Source organism: Lepisosteus platostomus, chromosome 9 (genome assembly GCF_059453375.1).
Source record: "Lepisosteus platostomus isolate fLepPlt1 chromosome 9, fLepPlt1.hap1, whole genome shotgun sequence".
NCBI lineage: Eukaryota > Metazoa > Chordata > Actinopteri > Semionotiformes > Lepisosteidae > Lepisosteus > Lepisosteus platostomus.
In genome coordinates, this window is record NC_142619.1 from 18,139,188 (window position 1) to 18,151,987 (window position 12,800).

At 40.6% G+C, this 12,800-nt stretch overlaps 1 protein-coding gene across 1 annotated transcript; it reads right to left on the bottom strand.

Moving 5' to 3' along the window:
• Positions 1-2,813: 2,813 nt before the first annotated feature.
• gcc1 (GRIP and coiled-coil domain containing 1) lies at positions 2,814-12,540 on the bottom strand. Its single transcript, XM_088647079.1, has 3 exons — positions 12,405-12,540; positions 10,668-11,776; positions 2,814-8,009 (listed from the first exon to the last, which is right to left on the bottom strand). Exons 2-3 carry the CDS (start codon positions 11,727-11,729, stop codon positions 6,696-6,698), a joined length of 2,376 nt encoding a protein of 791 aa, XP_088503205.1. The 5' UTR covers positions 11,730-11,776; positions 12,405-12,540; the 3' UTR covers positions 2,814-6,695.
• Between the last annotated feature and the right edge of the window lie 260 nt (positions 12,541-12,800).

Genomic DNA, 12,800 nt, shown 5'->3' on the forward strand with positions numbered 1-12,800 from the left:
GTTCTTCCATTACCATGTTGCTGCTTGCTGATAACTGCAACACATACTACAAGAATAGAAAACGCACTTTGCAGTTTTTTTTAGTATTTAGAAATTCCAGGAATAAATGAAAAGCCAAATAACCCTAGTGTTATGAAATCCACAAAACGGAAATGCACAAAATGTATTGAAAACATCAAATGAACAATGCATTTTTGGTGATATCAAGTTTTATTTGTGTACGTTTAATTTTAACAGGGTCAAAGTTTTTGTCTGCATATATCTGAACTTTTTTTAGTACGTGAATAGTGATATTACATTCCTGCTATTGGCTACATCTGTTAACTTCCACTTGACAGCAAGTAAATAATATGAATAGATAAATGTTATTTTTAAATAGTGCCTTTAAAAGTGGCTTGTAAAAGTGCTTTAAACAAAACAAAAGAAAAATACATGAAATATAGGCAGGACTGGAATTTGGTGTTTGTAAGCCCTAGGCTCTTTCATTCCAAAATTTGCAGAAAGAGGGGTAAACGCCAATTGAATTACGTCATTTGGCATTATATACTTTAAACCATTCTAATGCTAAACCAAGTGATTGATGGACCATCACTTCCATACTTCTAGTTTCTAGAACAGCTTCTAGATAGCATATGATTATTGATTTGGACCTAGAGTTGATCGCAAGCGTGTTTCAGCTTGTTTTTCATTGGTCACTAGTTCGTAGGCCCTAACAATTTCATAGGCCCTAGGCATTGTGCCTACAGTGCCTAATGGCAAATCCAGCACTGAATATAGGTAATATACAAGTGAGATAATGTAGTAGAAGATGGTACGGAATACAGTAGGACCAATGGGGCACAAAGAATCAGTTAAGTAAAAGCTCTTCTATAAAAGGTTTTGAGTCTTGATTTGAAACAGTTCAGGGAAGGCGACTCTTTGATGCCCTTCGGGATAGAGTTCCAAAGCTTTGGGGCATAGTCACCCATAGAGTGCAGACGGGCTTGGGGGATGGATAGGGGACCAGAATTTAAGGAAAGAAGGCTGTGAAGTGGGGAGTAGGACAATAGTAGCTCAGACAGATACTGAGGTACTAAAGCCATGTAAAGCCTTATAGGTGAGCATGAAGATTTTGAAGTCGACATGAAAGCTGAATGGAAGCCAGTGCAAGAACTCCAGGATAGGAGTAATGTGATCACTTGCAGTAGACCTGGTCAGGATTCTGGCTACCGTATTTTGGACATACTGCAGTCTGTTCAGAATAGATTTAGATACTCCACCGAGTAGAACATTACAGTAGTCAAGTTGGGAGAATACGAGTGTAACAACATTTCTTTATTCAGCAATAAAAGGGATACCCCCATGAATTCACTGTAAAGTAAAACAGAAGACCCTTGTAGTGTTTGATGAGGTCTGTCAACAGTTAATAAGAGGCCATGAGGCCTGCAGTATTGCTTTGCCTACAGTTTAACTATTTTAATATTATACATTAGCAATTAATCATTAACTCATTAACTTATTTGATTAAAGTGCAACCTATTAAAAAGATTCAAATCTAAATTCAGGTTTGGCTTTAAATAGAAAGGTAACTGTAATTGAAAGGGAGAGATACACCATAGAGAAATACAAATTGTTGATTTTTAGTAATGGTTGTATCGTCTCTGTTAAAAAAAGGTTTCATAAGTTACATGAAATGTACATTAAGAATGCAATGAAGTAATTCACAATAATAAGCTATAGGATAGGTGGCTAGCATGGTTGCCGATTTGCAGCAGTAGGGCCCTGGGTTCAATTCCAGACCTGGAATACTATCTGTGTGGAGTTTGTGTGTTCTCCTCATGTTCACATGGTTTCCTTCCACTGCAATAAGAATGCTCAAGCATTTTTGCTACTGGACTACCTGATTCCTATTGGGAGGTTAATGAGCTTCTGTGAAAACTAGTCCTGGTGTGAGTGTGAGTGTGTTCTGTGATTTCCTGGTTCCTGACAAGGAAAGTTTTCCACCTTGTGCCCCTTGCTGTCTGGGATAGGTTCTGTCTTCCACGTAACCCTGTATTGGATAAAGTGGTAACCATAAAGTGGATGGATGTTATAGGTATAACATATATTGTATATATTACTGTAGGTATAATTAAGAAACCACATTTTAATATATTACAGGGTGATACGGCCTGCAGCCATATCACCGTGCAACTCGCAACTGGCAACCAGCTGCAGCTAAGCAGGTGTGAGCCTGGTCAGTACCAGGATGCAAGACCTCCTGGGAAAAACTAAGGTTGCCGCTGGAAGAGGTGTTAGTGGGACCAGCAGGGGGCCCTCACCCTGCAGTCTATATGGGTCCTAATGCCCCAGTATAGTGACAGGGACACTATACTGTAAAAAGGTGCTGTCCTTTGGATGAGATGTAAAACCGAGGTCCTGACTCTCTGTGGTCATTAAAAATCCCAGGGTGTTTCTCGAAAAGAATAGGGATGTTACTCCAGCATCCTGGCCAAATTTCCCATTGGCTTTTATGAATCATGGTCTCCTAATAATCCCCATCTATGAATTGGCTTCATCACTCTGTTCTCCTCCCCACTGATAGCTGATGTGTGGTGAGCGTTTCTGGTGCACTACGGCTGCTGTCACATCGTCCAGGTGGATGCTGCACATTAGTGGTGGTGGAGGGGACTCCCCATTACCTGTAAAGCGCTTTGAGTGGAGTGTCCAGAAAAGTGCTATATAAGTGTAAGACATTATTATTATTTATTATTATATTTGATACATGTCTTTTACAGCACTGTAAACGTAACATACTGCTACAGAGCACATATGAAGGGAAGTTAAAACTAGAGTCATCAAGAAAAGCATCTTTATTAGTTTTAGGAATAAAATTAATTTCTAAAAGTTTCAGAATTAATACAGTTTCACCCGCTAACATTAATAATCATAAATGTTTACTGTATTATAAAGGGATGTTTTTGTTAAGTTAAAAATATCTGAGGACAGAAATAACATATTATACAATTATATACAAAAATACAAGGGAAGATGAGGTACGTATTGTCCTTTAGCATAATTACAGTGCCGTGAAAATGTTTTTTTCCCCTTACTGATTTCCTGAATTATTGCAAATTTTTATACTGAATGTTTTTAGGTCCTCAACCAAAATCTAATATTAGATAAAGGGAACCTGAGTGAACAAATAACACAAATAATTTTGTTTTACTTATTTAATCTATTTAATGAACAACATTATCCAAAACCAACTGGCACTGTGTGAAAAAGTAACTGTGCAATTAAAAGGATAATTTAGAGTCACCTGATTGAACACAGCCAGGCTTGATTTCAGCCAGCCCTGCTCAATATAAACCTCACTTATTTTGACCCTTACCATCAGTCAAGTTGCCAGCACAAAGATTCAACAAGCACATTATGCCACGATCAAAGGAAATTCCTGAAGAGATCAGAACAAATTTGTTGATAGCTATCAGTCTGGAAGGGTTACAAAGATATTTCTAAGGCTCTGGGGACTCCACCGAACCACAGTGAGAGCCATAATCTCCAAACGGAGAACACTTGGAACAGTAGTGAACCTTCCCAGGAGTGCCGGGCTGCCAAAATTTCTCCAAAGGCGCAGTGTAAAATCATCCAGGAAGTCACAAATGATTCTAAAAAAACATCCAAAGAACTGCAGGCTTCACTTGCCTCAGCTTAGGTCAGTGTTCATGACTCCACAATCAGAAGAGACTGGGTAAAAATGGGTTTCATGGGAGAGTAGCAAGGCAGAAACCACTGCTAACCAAGAAGAACATAAATGCTTGTCTATCATTTGCCAAGAAGCACCTGGATGATCCCCAAGCCTTGTGGGAGAATGTTCTATGGACAGATGAGTCAAAAATTGAACTTTTTGGACAACATGGGTCCGATTATGTCTGGAGTAAAGCAAACACAGCATTCCACAGTAAGAACATCATACTAACAGTCAAACATGGTGGTGGTAGTGTGATGGTGTGGGGATGCTTTGCTGCCCCACGACCTGGATGACTGGCCATAATTAAAGGAACCATGAATTCTGCTCTGTATCAGAAAATTCTGAATCAGAGAATGTCTAGTCTGCCAGTGAGCTGAAGCTGAAGAGCAGTTGGGTCATGCAGCAAGACATTGATCCAAAACACAAAAGCAAGTCCACATCAGAAAGGCTGGAAAGAAGAAAAATTAATTTTTTTGGAGTGGCCTAGTCAAAGTCCAGACCTAAACCCAAGAGATGCTGTAGCAGGACCTGAAATGAGCAGTTAATGCTTGAAGACGTACCAATGTTTCTGAATTAAAGCATTTCTGTGAGAAAGAGTGGGCTAAAATTTATCCACAGTGATGTGAAAGAATTATAGGAAGCTTTTGGTTGCAGTCATTACAGCTAAAGGTGGCGCAACCAATTATTAAGTGTAATTAAGAGCAATTACTTTTTCACACAGGGGATATGGGTATTGATTAACTTATTAAATAAATGAAATAGTAATAATAATAATAAGAAGAATAATAAAGTGTTATTTGTTACCTCAGGTACTAGATTTTGTCAAAAGATCTGAAAACATCCAGTGTGACAAAGATGTAATAATATAGGAAATCAGGAAGGGGGCAAATTCAAGGCACTGTATAATCATCATATTCACAATATTTATTTAACAAATGAAAAGACTCGACTCTTAAAGCAAATCTTCTTATAGTTAACTATTGTTGTCTCTGCACATTGACATCAAATTAACAAAAAAGTAGTTTAGAGTTTCCTATATGAAAATGACTACTTTATGAGGAAATGCTTCTTTCATTAGTTTAAGTCCAGGTTCCACCCTTTGCACAAGCTCTTCAACTGTTGCTCACAGAAACACAGGTTGGGAGGAAAGGAGATAGCAGCGTGCAATGCATAACACAAATAATGTCCTAAACAAATTTTAGAACACCTCATATCAAAAATGTCTGAACTGCCAGGAGCAGGCACATAAAGAGATTAAATCATTTATCTCCAAATACTAGTATCCAATTTCGATCACTCAAGTCCTTATCATCTTTTTTGTTTTAAACAAAACATCAGACCCCAGTCTACAGGACCCTTTGTTAATTTCTGACCTCCCCTTTACAAAATGTTTCCCATAGTCACAGAGTATGACTCACAGCTTTATAGCTGTAGTAAAATATTTGAACATTGCTGGTTTTCAGAGCTTGTTGCTACTGACAGCGACACTTTTGACCATTTTTTACTGTCCTACAACGTGACTCTGTAATGTGGCGCTACATGTACGTATTACATTCTCCATTGTACAGTTATCTATCTCTGTCTATCTGTTCAGAACCAAATGTGTCTCTTTCCCAGAATGCAATCCATTTTTAAAAAATTCTTCAAGAAAATGAATCCACTCCTCCTACAGTTCCCATGCTGACAGATGACAAGTCAGTACCTTTCTCTTTAGGCAGTGTTAAAAATATCCTTTACACTTGAAAGAGATCATGGACGGAAAGATGGCTCCACATCACAACAAAAAAGTCTGATGTGTTCATTGCCTTTACGTATCTTACTTAAGAGTGAAGTTTACAGATGTAACATCACAATACCAGATGATACTCCAGATGTAACATTGATTACTAAAGTAAATATGTTGGAAAATATGACAGGTTGTGGGCTGACTGATCTAAGCAGTGAAGGACTGTATTCAAGAGGTAGTTTGGACCCCCAAAAAACAGACTTTGATGACTGGTGGTCAGATAAGTCCCATTTCTATTTGGACTGCACAGACAACAGGGTGTGGAACTATATATCAAAATAATAAATGTGCCAGATCTGAACTTATAAATTAGAAGTATTTCTCAGTAATGTTTCGCATATCAGAAAAGTGATTAATTTAAAGAAATACCCATTACCATACTTTGACATTATAGTTATTTAAGTGTACAATTCCTAGCTGTACCATTATCAGTCCAAATCTGAAAGCCTATTATCATGGACAATATAGGGCTTTCGACAAGGCCTAACAAAGAAGAGAAATTATAGAAAGTTATGAAATTACATTTTGAAAACAATGCAGCTATGAAACAAAAGGACACCTTTAAAAGGACTGCCTTCTAAATATATAAATTATGAAGCTCCACACAGTTTTGTATGACCATAGGGTTTTCTTAAATATTTTTATAAGCATTTACAAAACTAAAAATGTAAAAATGTTACAAATGTGATTATATATAAATGGTCCCCATAACATCAATTAGATTCTATTTTGGTGTCACTTCAGTATTGTCTTCTTGTATACGCATCACTCAATTTAGTGCCAACATTTGTTGTAGTTTGTTGACCTCTAGAGGAACTACATGGTAGTTCAAGAACGAAAAGAATATTCTAACTGTCACACCATAATCTTTCGGTTTACTTTGACACTACACAATTTAAACAAGGTCTGCTAGAAACAGTAACCATGAACAAAAATGCCACAGATAACGCATAAAAAAGAATACACACTGTGTGACACCAAAACACAAAATAACTAGATTCTGAATTACCTCATTCTGAATGGATTTAACGCATTCAAACAAAAAAAGCATACTTCATGAAACTGAATATTACATGATCTAGAGGCATTCAGATCTTAACCGAAAGAATGCAAACCTATTAAAGAAACAACACCTCAGGAATCAGAAATATGTTTCACATTTTTTTTATAACCCAATTTCTTACACTCCTGTCCCCGCTACCTCATCCCGGTGTTCCACCAACTATGAACCTGCTGTTTAACAACAGCTTGTTTTTCCTGTGGACTAAAGTGCAATATCGTCAGAATGGCAGTAAGTGTCTGCTGTCGGCCACGGGAGTCCTGCAAAGTTAAGAACCGGTATATGATATTTTTCAGATACTCCAGGTTGGCCCCTTCCCGGCTCTGGTCTCTTGTGTATTTCTCAATCTGCTCTCGGAGCGCAGCCACCTCCTCGCTGTGGCCCTCCTCTTTGGTGAGGAGCGTGTCTTGCAGCTGATGAATCTCTCCCTCCAGGCGATGTTTCTGCTTCCGCAGTGCGCTGATCTCGACTTCTTTACGGGCCAACTGCTCGGCATAGAGAAGCAGAGTAGGCTCAGTGGGTCCTGCCATTTTAAGAGCCTGGGCAATCACATCTTGAGTAGAATCATCTTCAGTGTCACCAGCATTGTTCATTTCCGTTTCTGTTGGGTTATTGTCACTGTACTTTTTGTGTCCTCCTAAACCGTACCCCAGAGACATAGACCGAAACCTCTCCAACTCTTGATCCTTTTCTGTCAAGAGGGAAAGGGTACGGTCTCTTTGCTTGTGTAGTTCCTCTTCTAACTTGAGAAATCTCTCACGGTACTCAGCTTCCAACCTCTCCAGCTCCTGTTTGTGGCTTTGTTGGAGACTACAAATGTACTGCTGCCTAGACTCCAGCTCTTGTTTGTGCTTGTTCTCCATTTCGTCACAAGAAAGACGGAGAGAAATATACTTTTCCTTGAGCTCAGACAGCTGGTCGCGCACCTCCTCCAGCTCCTTCGCCAGATTCCCATCCTTTACCGTTTTATTTTTTAGTACAACCTGCGCTCTCATCTTGTACCGCTCAAACTCGTCCTTCAGCTGCTTCAGCTCCTGCTGATAATAAACAACAGAAGCCTTTTCTCCGTCGGAATGCTCACTGTTAATGGCAGTCTCCGCATCACACAGTGTCTCGATTTCTAACGGCTGCGGTGATTTCTGGGTAGCCAAGAGCAGCAGTTTTCGCATCTTTACCATTTTTTCCTTCAGCACATTCACATCTAAGTTTGTCTCATCAATAGTAAGGTCTACTGATGTCCTAGCAGAGGCAGCAAAAGCCAAAGTCTTGTTTTCCATATCCAGCTGCATTATGCGGTCCTTGAACTTCTGAAGCATTAACTGGTCCTTCTGCTTGGCTTTCTCGTATGTCCCTAGGAGCTCAGACAGCTCAGAGACTCGTTCTTCAAGGCTGGCCAAACGGCTTTCTTCCAGCTGGGACTGCTCTCGGAGCCGTTCCTCTGCTTGACCTGCCTGTGCACACCGAAACAGAACGAACAATTAAGGAGTGGTTGGCGAATGGTATAGCAAATTAGCTCTCTACCTTTATAATACACTTTTGAACATTTCATGAGTTAAGAAAATGTGAACATTTTAGCACCGAGATTTTATAAAAATGGGGAGGATCCTAAAATGTTTTTATGCATCCAATTTGGACGTGCTAATTGTTTTCTGAAATTAACTTAGCACCAAAATAGCACCTACAAGGCCAGTACCACTTGGAGATACAGTGCAGTCCATAAGTATTTGGACAGTGACACAATTTTTGTTGTTTTGGCTCTTTACTCTAGCTCATTCGATTATAAAATGAAACAATGATTATAAAGTTAAAGTGCAGAATGTCAGCTTCAATTCGAGGGTATTTATGTCTGTATTGGGTGAACTACATAGAAATCACAGCCCTTTTAATACATAGTCCTCCCATTTTAGGGGACCAAAAGTAATTGGACAATTGGCTACTCAGCTGTTTCTTGGCCAGCTGTGTGTTGTTGCATCGTTAAGTTCATGCACAAGAGAGCTAACAAAAGGTCTAGAGTTGATTCTAGATGTGGCATTTGCATCTGGAGTCTGTTGCTGTTGTCTCTCAACATGAGGACCAAAGAAGTGTCAATGCCAGTAAAGCGGGCCATCAAAAATCAGAATAAATCAAATCAGGGCCAAAACATTAGATGTGTCAAAATCAACTGGTACATTGCTAAGAAGCAAGAACACTCTGGTGAGCTTAGCAATAGCAAACGACCTTGTAGACCACGGAAGACCACAGTAGTGGATGACCGAAGAATACTTTCAATCGTGAAGAAAAAACCCTTTTCAATTGTTGAAAAGATCAGAAACACTGTCCAGGATGTAGGCATAGATGTGTCAAAGCCTACCATAAAGAGAAGAATACACCAGCATAATCTCAGAGGGTTCACCACAAGATGCAAACCACTGGTAAGCCTCAAGAACAGAAAGGTTAGGTTACAGTTTGCCAAAAAAGTACATAAAAAGCCTGTAGAGTTCTGGGACAGATGAGATGAAGATTAACCTGTACCAGAGTGATGGAAAGAGCAAAGTGTGGAGAAAAAAAGGAACTGCTCATGATCCAAAGAATATCACCTCATCTGTGAAACATGGTGGAGGTAGTGTTATGTCTTGGGCGTGTATGGCTGCCAGTGGAACTGGCTCACTTGTCTTTATTGATGATGTGACTGCAGATGGTAGCAACAGGAAGAATTCTAAAGTGGACATAAGCATCTTCTCTGCTCAGATCCAATTTAATGCCTTTAAAACACATAGGACGGTTCTTCACCTTGCAGCAAAACAATAATAATAATAATAAACTATTTTATATAGCACCTTTAAAGGTGGCTTTTCAAAGCACTTTACAGGATGACAATAACAATAAATAAGAAGGATACACAAGATAAAACACAATTACAATATATAGAGGAGACCGTGGATGGTGGGACTAAGAAGAGCAGAGGGGTGAAGAATGGAACCAGTTAAGAAAAGGCTTTTCTGAAGCAGAGGGTTTTGAGTCTGGATTTGAAGGAGTTTAGAGAATGTGACTCTCTGATATCCTTGGGCAGAGAGTTCCAGACCTTGGGGGCATAACAGGAGAAGGCCCTGTCACCCATACAATGTAGACGGGCTTGGGGGACAGTAAGGAGACCAGAATTAGAAGAGCGAAGGTTGCGAGGTGGGGAGTAGGGCGATAATAGTTCAGACAGGTACTGAGGTGCCAAGCCATGCAGAGCCTTAACCCCAAACATACTGCTAAAGCAACTATGGAGTTTTTCAGGGCCAAAAAGTGGAATTTTCTTGGCCAGGTCAATCACCCGACTTGAATCCCACTGAGCATGCACTTCACTTACTGAAGACAAGACTGAAGGTAAAAAGCCGCCGAAATAAGCAGGACCTGAAAACGGCTGCATTACAGGCCTGGCAGAGCATCACCAGGGAAGATACCCAGCGTCTGGTGATGTCTATGGGTCGCAGACTTCAGGCAGTCATCGACTGCAAAGGATTTGCTACCAAGTACTAAACATGACTATTTTATTTAAGATTATGTTAATGTGTCCAATTACTATTGGTCCCCTGAAATGGGGGGACTATGTGTAAAAAGGGCTGTGATTCCTATATGGTTCACCCAATATAGACATAAATACCTTCGAATTAACCTTGACATTCTGCACTTTAACCTCATGGATATTGTTTTATTTCAAATCCAATGTGCTGGAATACAGAGCCAAAACAAATACACTGTCCAAATACTTACAGGCTGCACTGTATGCGCGTGCACACCTGCCACACTGTCTATCATTTAACACTCAGTGAGCTCCACTGTGCCTCACAGGAGAGATAGCACTCTCAGGAGCAATGGTGCGTCTCTCACAGAAACCACCGCAGGCTCACGAGCACCTGGTCGATTCTAAGGCTTGCTGTTGTGCAGCAGGCAGGGGAAATCAATTTCAGCAGTGCTCAGCTGATTTTGTGCTGCCTTTTGGGGAACCTATGAAATCTCATCTACGTTTGAACTTGTGACTCTTGGATTGCAATACTCAACCTCCACTCTATTCAAGCTTCTTTGCTGAATGAACTACCCACAAGAGCTAAAGTACATACTGTATGAAAGAGAACCAAAATTACCTTTCTCATCTCCTGTTGGATTTGTAGCTGGAAGTGTGCTTTGAGATCTTCAATCTCCCGCTGTAGTTCTTCCATGCGGGGGTCGGGTTTGCACTTCTCTCTCTCGGCCTCCTCGAGAGTTTTCCTCATTTCCTCCAGCTCCGTGGAAAGCACCCTAACCTGGGCTTCGTAGTCTCCCACGCGGTCGGCGGTTGTCATTTTCTCTACCAGAGCTTCTCTGGTCTCCTCCAGCTTAAGCTCTACATCTTGCCTGGCGGCCCGCTCCTCCTGCAGCAGCTTCTGGAGCTCACGGAGCATCAGCGCGTGGTCTCCTTGCTCCTGTGCCCGCTCGTGCTGCTGGGTGATGACCCGGGCTTTGGCCTCTGCAAGCTGCTCCTGCAGGCTTCTCACTTCCGCTTCATGATGACTCCTCTCCTCCTCCAGGCTTTTGCACAGATCCTCGAGGTCCTGCTTCACCTTCTTCTTGTCCGCCTGGAAGGAGGCCTCCATCCTTGACTTCTCCTGCGTCACAGTGGCCAAGGAGCTGGTCAGGGTGGACAGCTGGGCTTTCAGCTGCAGGACTCTCCTGTCAGCCTCCCCAGCCACCTGCTGCTCCCCACTGCTGGAGCTGACGCCACTCTCCGAGCCATTATTGTCTTCAGCCCTTTGCAAAGCGGACACAGCTGGCCCGTGCTCACCAAGGCTCTTTTCTTCTTCGGTCACCTCTCCCTTGGTGCTGCTGCTGGCCACGCTATTAGCGGTGTCCACACTGGCCGCTGTGTCCGCGCTGTCTTCGCTGTGCAACGAACACTTGTCGTCTCCAAGGTCCGAAGAACGCCGCTCCAGGCCAGAGGCCCCAGAAGGCGTTTCATTCGAATAGCTCAGGTCAGCTTCCTGGGATACAGTCAGAACTTTCAAGCTTGCCTCCAAAGCTTCCTTTTCCTTCAGAAGGCTTTTGTAAGCCCTGACAACGTCTTTAAAACGGGTCTGGTACTGAACCAGCTGTTTTTTCAGACTTTCTATAGTTTCCAGCAGCTCCTTCTTACTGGGGCCACCCCCAAAATTCATTCCAAACTTCTCCATGTTTGCTGGTTTCAGCTAAACAATCATACACGTCATGTCCCGAGGCACTATGAAATAAAAAGAAAAATGAATCAGACAAAAACTTAACATGAAATTTGAAATCCCCGTAACAATTAAGTAAAAAAAATAAACGTGAAACAAATACACGTACAAAGACGGTGGGGATGATCATTTCGCATATGCAATAAAACACAGCAAACCACCGTATAAAACCGAGCATTTGTAATTCAATTCTCGCAACAAAGGAGAACTAGATATGCATAGAAACGAGTTCAGCTGTCGTCCTTTCACTTCAAAATGTAATCTGCTAACCAAGAGAATCTCCGATTTAAAAACTGAAGGAAAAAGCAGTGCAATTCTGAGTGGCTAAAAAGACCAGTTCTACTCAAAATAAGAGTTAATAAAATTATGCAAGCAAACCTCTACTCAAGAATATCTAATTTAAGATGTAATTCTCAGCTTTAGTTTTCATCTTTCAGCAACGGCTGCCATAAAGTTAATAATTCCATTATGAATAAATAATAAAAAATAAAAACAAAGTGCAATGTTGTGATATCTGGATTTTTCCTGGAGGCCTAACAAAGCTGACAGTCACATGGAGAAATGTCTCGAATACAGAACATCTACTAACTCTACATTTCGTATTTTGAACTAATCAAAAAGCTGCAAACGTACTTGTTTTTTTCTCTCTGTCCTCGATTAGTCGTTTAAGCTTGCTATCTTGTACACAGCTTACGTGTCCGTAACTCGTACTTCCTGGAAAGGGTCCTTTTAGTAACGGCTGAGTTTTCATGTATATTGGATTTGTTAAGCAATAAAGTTTTTACAACAAATTTATGGGGGCCATCTTAGTAAGGTCGGAAATAATTAGTCTGTGAAAAATTGTAGCATTCAGAGAATAGTTTTATTATTTTGAATGCTTGTCTCTTTACTTTATATTTGTTTCAGAATAAACAAACAAAATTACGACGTATCGTAAAATAATTGTTGCTCCCCACCGGGTTGATCTCCTGGCTGTTTTTTTTTTAATTAACAACCTGAGATATCTAGACAATAGACGAGATAAATGTA